The sequence below is a fragment of the Vigna unguiculata genome, chromosome 5 (genome assembly GCF_004118075.2).
Source record: "Vigna unguiculata cultivar IT97K-499-35 chromosome 5, ASM411807v1, whole genome shotgun sequence".
NCBI classification, from domain to species: domain Eukaryota; kingdom Viridiplantae; phylum Streptophyta; class Magnoliopsida; order Fabales; family Fabaceae; genus Vigna; species Vigna unguiculata.
The window spans coordinates 17,414,317-17,423,784 of record NC_040283.1 but is presented as its reverse complement, the minus strand read 5'-3'; the positions used below and the strand labels follow the sequence as shown (position 1 = coordinate 17,423,784).

Below are 9,468 nucleotides of genomic sequence, written 5' to 3'. Positions count from 1 at the left end.
AAAAAACCAAAAAAGTATTTATGTTTCTTTTTAGTATTATTTGTCTTCTTATTTTTGGGAAAATTAATATTTTAAAAACCACATCGACCTTGCATGTTTAATTAAAGATACCGCCCTCGAGTGGGCACTGTTGGGTGATAACACCTTCCTTACGCATAACCGACACCCGAATCTGAAAATCTGTTTCTTCGCAGACTTGCTTTATCTTTATGGTTTTCCATAGTTTTCCAGAAATAACTATGGTGACGACTTCAAATATCTTTTTAAACTCGTTTCTTTTTTGGTTAGTCGTCCCATTGCGATCTCAGTTGCAACACTTACCAAAGTGGGGACCATTAAGCCAAATTTTAATTTGGTGATATATTCTAACTTAGGAGACTTTTTCACGATGCGTATATAGTGGAGTTTGCAAGTCATAAGAAAATCTGAGTTATGTAATTGATAAATTGAGTTTAGATAAGTAAATTGTTAGTTAAAATTTAGAAATGATGCATGTTCCAAAATTATGAATTGATCTAGATAAAATATAGCTTAAATGGTATGATATATATTATTTTGATTGATGGGAGTTGTTGATGTGTCGTTTTGGGTAATGTTAATAATTTTTTGGGTGCAAGAACTGTTAAAGGACATAATGGATAAGCCAAATTTCGCAAAATTTATGTTCTGTAGTGTATTTGAATTATGAGGATTCGTTAGGCGAGTGTTTATTTCGCTAGGCGACTAGAAAATAGAGTGTCTATGTATATATTCGTTGGGCGAGGGATTTTGTGCAGGACAACAAAAAAACAACGTTTTTCGAATAAGTTTTTCATTGGGCGAAAAAAGCATGTCATTGAGCGACTCGGCATTTTTCTCGCGCTAGACAAGTTTGATAAAATTGAGTTTCCTACTTCATTCACCATTTAATCAAGGTGAAATTTTGACAACTGGTCTGTTACATATGGTTTTTCAAATCGTTGAGATCGTCAATTTGAACTCTGTACGTATATAAAATTGAGATGGTCTATCACACACGATTGCTTCATTTTAGATTTGTGATGATAATTTTGTTTTGAAATTTGGTGCAGTTATTGCTAAGTTAGAGACGTTGGTCGTTGTCTAAATTGTATATTCAATGCAATGTTTTATTGATGTGATTGGAATTTATGTTAATACATGCATGAAATGGAATGTGTGTTATGGTAAAAAAATGCATACATGTGTTAAAATGGTGGTTTGTAAAGCGTGGCAGTCTTAGCAAGAGGATAGAGGGCAAAGTTGACCTTGACAAATCTTGTTGTTTTCTTAAGGAATAGTAGAGAGTGATGGACTTAACGTAATTGTACCACTGATGGACTTTGCTGTAGGACTTAAGGAAGATTTTAGTAGACTCTATCTTGAGACTTCAAGAGAGTTGGACGAAAGAGTTAGATTGGCTCTAGTGGCAGGTTGGTTGGAATGGTAAGTTACATGCGAGGGTTTTTGTAAATTTTAGTGATTGATTCTCTTGTGTTAAGTAGGGGTGGGCATGGATTGGATTTTTAATGATCCAATCCACATCCATTTTATGTCCAAATAATTGGATTAGATTTTTGACCCAAATTCATTTCTTTAGCAAAAGTAGTTTGGATTTTTTTTAAATCCAGATCCAAATATTTGGATCAAGATTTAAATCCAATCCAAATATTTAGATCAAGTTCAAAATCCAGAATCCATTTTTTTTAAAAAGAAATTTAAATTGAATTTTTTAAAACTTGTGTCATTAAGGCCCGAATGACCCGGATGAGACCGATGACCCGAACGGGCCCGACGACCTAGACGGACCCGACAACCCGAACGGGCTCGACAACCCGGACGAGCCCGACAACACGGACAGACTCGACAACGTGAACGGGTTGGACGACCTGAATGGGCCCGACGACACGAACGGGCCAGACGACCCGGACGGACCTATCCAAATAGTCAGGCCCAATCGGGTAGTCAGACACGTTCGAGTCGTAGGGCTCGTCTGGGTCGTCGGGTATGTCAATGTCGTCAGGCTCGTCTGAGTTGTCGGGCCCATCCAAGTCGTCGATCATGTCCGGGTCGTCAAGCCCGTTTGGGTCGTCGGGCCCGTTCGGATCTTAGGCCCTGTCCAGGACATCAAGCCCATCCAGGACGTCGAGCCCGTCTGGGTCGTAGGGTACGTTCGGGTCGACGCGCCCGTTCGTGTCGTCGTGCCATCTGGGTCGTATGGCCCATGTAGGTTGTCATGCTCGTCTGGGTCTTCGGGCCCATCTGGGTCATCAGGTTCGTCTGGATCGTCCAGAAGATCCGGGTCGTCCGACCGATCCGGGTCGTCCGGCCAGTTCGTGTCGTCGTGCCCATCCAGGTCGTAAGGGCCATGTCAGTCGTTAGACCTGTGCGGGTCGTCGGGCCTGTCCAGGTCGTCGGGCCCGTCCAGGTCGCCGGGCTCGTCCAGGTCGTCCACCCCATCCGGGTCTTCAGGCCCCTTCGGGTTGTCGGCCTATTCCGGTCGTTGGGCTCGTCTGGGTCTTTGGGCCTTCCTGACCCGTTCGGGTCTTTGGGCAGCCTGACTTATTTTCGTCATTGGTCCTGCCTGGTTCGTTCGGGTCTTCTGGTCTGCGTGACCCTTTCGGGTCTTCGTGTCCGCCTTACACGTTCGATTCTTCGAGCCCGCCTGACTCGTTCGGGTCATCGGCCTGCCTGACCCGTTCGGTTCTTCGAGCTCGCTTGAGTCATTAGAGTCATCGGGCTCGCTTGGCCCGTTCGGGTCTTTGAGCCCACTGGGTCCGTTCGGATCTTCAGGCCCACCTGCCCCGTTCGGTTCATCGGGCTCACTTGAATTTTCCGGATCGTTGGGCTCGATCGACTCGTTCGGTTTGTCGGGCCCGCCTAGCCCGTTTATATCTTTGGACCCGCCCAACCTCTTATGGTCGTCGGGCTTGCCCGATCCGTATAGGTCGTCGAGCAAGGCCCGTCCAAGTCTAAATTTAGCATAGTCCATGTGAACCTTTAGTCTAACCCAACTAAAAATTTAAATTGAAAATTTGGATTGGATTTTTGGATTATCCATATTTAAAAATCTTGATTTATAAAATGGATATCCAATCCATAAAATATATAAAATGTAGATTAGATTGAAATCCAGATCCATTAAATGGATTATAAATGGATTGGAGCAAAAGTGGATTGGATCAAGAAAATTAAATTTTTTGCCCACCCCTAGTGCTAAGTCTACATGTGGGTTTATTGTTGTTGGGAGTGACAATAAACATTGTGGTGAATTGTGTGATATTGAATAAGGTGTTGTAATGGTATGGGTGCGGTGATGTGGTAATTATTGTATAGTATTTATGTTAAAAATGATGTTTTGTTTAAGTTAGCTCACCCTTGCATGTTTGTAGTTATGGTTTCCACCTGTGATGATCGTATGACGGTGTTATACGAGAGTATATATTTTTGTATATGTTGTTTTATATGCACAACAGTGAGAAGCTTTGGGATTTCTTTGGGGAAGAACTTGTTTTGTATTTGAACTTATTTAGATGAAGGTTGTTTTCATGAAAAAAAATTAACCTTTGGTTTAATTGCGGATGTTAGATTATTAAATGCTGAGTTTATTTGGTTGAATAAATTAAAGATCAGTTTTGATTAATTTGGAACAATGGTATCAAAGTTGTGAATTAAAAGTTTTTGAAATCCATGAATTTTACAAGTATTTTAGTAGCACCGGACGACTAAACTCATCAAACACGCTTGAAACATCTTCATCATTATGGCTAATTATTTCTTTGATACAACAACTAATTTAATATTAAGCTTAATTGAAATAAATAATTTTATATGATTACTAAAAATTAAATTATTATAGAAAGAGTCACAAAGTTTAAAAATTATCTTTTAATGACTATATTTTGAAGAAGGAACGTTTTCAAATCAAATAAACACTTTATATAAGCATTCTATGTGACTAATGATTATATTGATCTAGATTGCAATTAGTAGTTATTATAATTTTAACAAGATATTTCAAGCTTATGCTACACAGTTTGCTTAAGCAAAAAAATATTGAGCGTTGGGGAGAAGGTCAAGTTGATAAGATTCCAAATCAAGCTCATGTTGAAGAAAGAAATGAAAGAAAATAATTGAAGAGTTTCAACAAGAGATATTTGAAGACTTGAAGGAACTATATTGAAGAACATATCAAGTCATTCCATATAAAGAATAATCAAGGAGAGACTGATGAGGCTATGCCTCTATAAAGGATGCAAAGTTGATCGAGAAAAAAATGAACAACATCTAAAAGTGCTAAACTTATGAGAGTCAAATTTATAGAAAAGATAATTGTGAGATACAACTTGGTTGAACGTTTAACTATTGTAATATTCTTCACATAGTGAAGTTTCACCCAATGCTCTTTGATTGTACTCTCTTACTTTGAGAATTACTATTGTAATTCCACTTGAGAGTTCTTAATCTCAAGGGGAGGTTAAGAAGGATACTTGGAGAGGTTGTTACTTATGTAACCTGTAGATATTGATACTTGTGTGACCTGGAGAGGTTGATACTTGTGTAACCTGGAGAAAGTGATACTCGTAATCAAGTGTTGTGATTAGTGGAACTTCTTTGGGTACCCATATTTCTTAGAAATACAATTTTCAATTTTGGTACCCATATTTCTTTGGGTTTATGATTAGTTTTACAATAGAATACTACTTTCTTGGTTGATTACATGAAGCAAAACTAGACACTTATGGTATGGTAATTTAGTGTTTTAACTCCTTTATTGTATCTTCATGAGCATTAACCAGTTCTTCCCAGATTTCTTTTTGCAAAATCCATGTTTCGAACTCTAATGACATCTTCTGAAAGAACACAGAAATATATGTTTGACTTTTTCATTTTTGATGAAATATGTACCTCTGACTTTCATTCCAAGTACTTCGTGAAAGAAATTTTCCATTATTATCCATTAGATCAAGAATGCCATTTTCAATTACTTTAGATAAACTTATGTCAATGTTTTCAAGGTATGTTAACATCTTTATGCTCCATAAGTTGATGTTTTCACCATTGAAAAAAGGGTGACAAATTACCGCGAATTTTGTCTTCTTGATCTTGTATACTTGGATCAATCCTCTTGTTTTGTTAAGAAGTCCCACAAAGGTAGCTCTAGTGTAAAACGACTCTAGAAAGAGGGGGGTGAACAAAGCTTGTATACATTTTAAACATTTTGCGCAGATATCAATTAATAAACAATAATGTAAAAAATAAATTGTACACACAAAATTTATAATAATTTACCCTTAATGCAAACGATATGTTCAGTCTCTTAAGCAAAAAACTTAAGAAATTCTATTAATCAAATATCTCAATTTGATTACAACATGAGTATAGTATAGTCTCTCTAGACACCATGAGTATCAACCTCTTCAGGTATTACGAGTATCAACATTTCCAGGTTATACAAGTATCAATCTCTCAAGGTTTCATTCTCAATCTTCCCCTAAGATCGATAACTCTCACTTGGAATAATCAGAATTACTCTCAAAGTAAGAAAGTACTATCAAAACTCACAGGGTAAACTTCATGTGAAGAATATTACAATATCACACACTCATTGTCACTCGGAACTAATAGAATTGGACTTTATAAGCTCAATGTTTTTTCTTTGAATCTTCTTCATCACTTGCATATTGTTCATGCATGTTCTCTCTATCAATTATACTTTTCTTCATTTAGGTCTTGGTATTTATATTCACGTTGAAGAATATGATTGTTGATATATTTTCATCCCTAAATATTTTGTTTTTAATTCGTTTTCAAATAAATACCTTCATCTTGCTTTGCATAAGGAAGGTCTTGATATAACTTTCAAAATACTTTCTTTCTTTGAATTATTCATTCTTTTCTTTCCTTTCCTATTTTTCTACTTCAATTTATATTTCTTCATTCTTTAATCCATATTATCTTTTGAATATAGTCTCCAAGATATTCTTCAAATATTTACAATCTTTAATTTTGTATATAATCTTCAAGATATACTTCATCTTCAGCGTAGATGATTCTTTAGATATTCTTCTTCTTTAATCAGATCTCCAATCAATGATTCTTCCTTCAATTCTTGATTTGCATGATGAGGAATTTCATATACAGATTGTTGATTAAAACTTCTTTTTTGTCGTTTAGATTTTCTTCACTATATAATGTATCAGACTTAGTTCCTTGTTTTGTTTGATGTCGTTTGCTTACTCTTATGTGTTTTGCATAGTCTACTTTGACTTTTCTATATCGTCTGATCAACTCTATTTGACTCACTCTATAAAGTTTTAGAAGGGTCAATTTAATACTCCTCTTCTTGACTAATTATTTCTTTTACTACTTACATTAATAACATACATGCTTTCTTTTCATATTAATAATAAGCATTCTCTAAGAAAATTATCCAATCTTTCATCCCATTAGCAATAAAAACTGAATTTCTCATATTTATTTTGGTTAGCAATGTCTTTTATATTAAAATTTACATGATTTTTAATTATCTTTTTTCTTAAATTTGAAGTTCTATCTCTATGCTGCTATGTCAACTATATGCATAAGAACTAGCTGATATGGACAGATAAACTTTCTCTAAGAACTTCTTTGTTTTAGACTTTCCTTCGTATATTTTAGACAGATAATATAGCTTCTTCTTTTTTCTCTTTATACCAAAAATCCACCATCATACATAAAAATATTTTGTATTTCAAATAAGATGAAATTTTTAATTGTATCGATAAACAGGAACAAAGAATGTTACTCCTTCCATCTCAAACTCATTACTACTTGAATAATACATAGATTCGAAGAACCACAATCATTTTTCATAACTTGTTATTATCTTCACCAATAAAAAGGATTTAAGTCTTCTCCAACAACATTCTCTTCATGATTTACCTCAACTTTTTCTCAATTAAATGTATTTTGTTCAATTTTTCAATACTTTTATCCTTTTGTTTGAAAATGAGTTAGTAACATACATGCTTTATTTTCATACTAATAATAAGCATTCTCTAATCACTTAAATGTATTTTGTTCAATTTTTCAATATGAAGAAACAATTCAATTTGGAATAAGAATCACATAGTTTGAAAATGAGTTAGTAACATAGTACTTTCTTTTCATACTAATAATAAGCATTCTCTAATTATCCAATCTTCCATCTCATTAGCAATAAAAAAAATAATTTCTTTCATTTATTTTGGTAAGCAGTGGCTTTTATCCAATCTTTCATCAAAATTGACATGATTTTTAATTATCTTTTTCTTAAATTTGAAGTTTTATGTCAAAATATGCTGTTATGTCAACTATATATGCATAAGAATGAGCTGATATGGACAGATGAACTTTTTCTCAGAACTTCTTTTCTCTCATTCTTTACACACTTTTTCAAATCCAGTTTGTAGGCATAACAAGAACTCAACCATATTACATCAAAGACTAAAAAGCAAAAGCAAAAAAGCAAAAGCGAAACCAAAAACCACCCTCTAAATTGGCAACAAGATCATCCCAAAATATGCTGCTTTCACAGAGCATCATTCAATCGAAGTATCTATTTCTCTATTTCACTTATATATACATTGGCATTGACCCTTCTGTGATGAGCTTCAAGCAATGCAAGTTGGCAACAAGCAACTAGAAAAGAAACACAGTCCTCTCTTCTGCACCCAATAAGATGAGAAAGAAACACACTTAGTAAGACCTCAAAACTTCATCAAAAGCTGAAAAAAGTTCAAAACTTTGAAAATCACTTAGAGAAAAAAAAAAGTAAAGTGTGTGTGGGGTTGCACCTTTTTAGCTTTGGCATAAAGAAGCCCTGGTGAGATCTTGTACAAGTCCTCATCAACAGGCTTAGAAGTTGGCCTTCGCAATGGTGGTGAACTGGGTGCTGAACTATCCACATCATCACTGATCCAATTCTTCAACTTTGTTTCTTTTTCATGTTGGTCAAACACCTTTGTCTGAAATGTCAAAAACCCAATGCAAATGCTTTACATAAAGTCATCTTTCAGGTTACGTGTCTCTCTACCCATTAATTCTTATCTACCAAAGTTTTCTCCTTTAATGAAAAAATTTCAACTTTATCAGTTTCTTCTGGCATTAGTCTTTAGTTGCACATGAAAAAAAAAAAAACAACTTGGTACAACAAGTGACAGTGTGAACAACTCTTCACGCTCTCCCACGCGTGGGTCGTGGAATCATTTCATATTTACAAATCAGAGAAAAAGGCAAAATTGCTTTCAATTTTCCACACTCCTGTCTAACCCCACAGCTATGAGTGTGATGTGCATATATAATTTCGTTTTCCTCACCACGTACTTTGATAATTTCACGTTCTTTTCACCCACTGCACTTCTTTTCAAAATGAGATTATGCTTGTGCATCCTTAAATAGGATCAATTAACAGCAGTGAAAAAAGAAATGGGGTTGTAATAAAACACAGTTAAAATAAGATAAAAAAAAAAGTTATAAAAAGGGCTATTTACAATTTATCATATTTCAAATTTACCAAACCCAGTCACCAGCTTGAAAACTCAGAAAAGAATAGCAACAAAGTAAATCCTTAATTCTTGAATCTTGAGACTAAGAATTGGGTGAGGTTTTGTAAAACATAACATACCCTTCTGCGAGGAACAACAATCATGGCTGGTGTGACAACATTGTTCTCGTACAAATCCCCTGTAACGTAAAGATCACGATCCTCAGATTCAGAGTAGCTACATCGTAGCAAACCAGCTTGTCTCGCTGTCTCAAAGCACTGTGTGAAAGGAAGGTTATCGTTCCAATCCCAGCTCCCAAATGCTGGCACTTGGCTCTTCTTCTTGTAGTAGCCTTCCTGTTACAGATTCACAAACCCCCCATAAATTAGAAACCATAGAACATAACCAAGCATGCCAAAGTGTTGAATTGAAGGCATAACAAAAGGACTTACTTCCATTGCAACTCAACTGAGTGATGAGTGAAGAGTGAAGAGTGAGTCTCAAAGAATGGTTAGAAAATGGGGTGGTGTTGTTTGTTTGTGTGAGCATGGGTTTAAAAAAGAGAAGAGTGCATGTGGGTTGTGACAGTGTGTGAAGAGGTAGCAAGAAAAAGAGAGAGAGAGGGTAAAAAGTTTGGGGTAATGGGGTATGAGGTATGGGATCTAAAGGGAAATAAAGTAATTTTAATTGGAGAGAAAGCAGATAGATAAAGAAGTTTCACAGTTTTGAGACAGAGGGACACAGAGGTATGATTCATTTTAAATTCTATCTTCACCTTTTCTTACAACTTTTTTTTTGAGGTGATTGGGATATACTTTTTAACTGTGATGGTTGTTGTAGCAAGTATTTTCAATATTCACTTCAACAGCATTTTCGTATGTTCAAAGTTTCATTGCTACATTAACTTGTACATGTTAAAAGCTTTATGTAGAAAGAAAAAGGAGTTTAGGGTAGTTTTGAGATT

At 35.4% G+C, this 9,468-nt stretch overlaps 1 protein-coding gene across 1 annotated transcript; it reads right to left on the bottom strand.

Annotated features, from left to right (window-relative positions):
• Window positions 1-7,371: 7,371 nt before the first annotated feature.
• LOC114184177 lies at window positions 7,372-9,197 on the bottom strand. Its single transcript, XM_028071446.1, has 4 exons — window positions 8,957-9,197; window positions 8,645-8,860; window positions 7,815-7,985; window positions 7,372-7,685 (listed from the first exon to the last, which is right to left on the bottom strand). The coding sequence occupies exons 1-4, from the start codon at window positions 8,960-8,962 to the stop codon at window positions 7,632-7,634; spliced, it is 447 nt and encodes a 148-aa protein (XP_027927247.1). The 5' UTR covers window positions 8,963-9,197; the 3' UTR covers window positions 7,372-7,631.
• Between the last annotated feature and the right edge of the window lie 271 nt (window positions 9,198-9,468).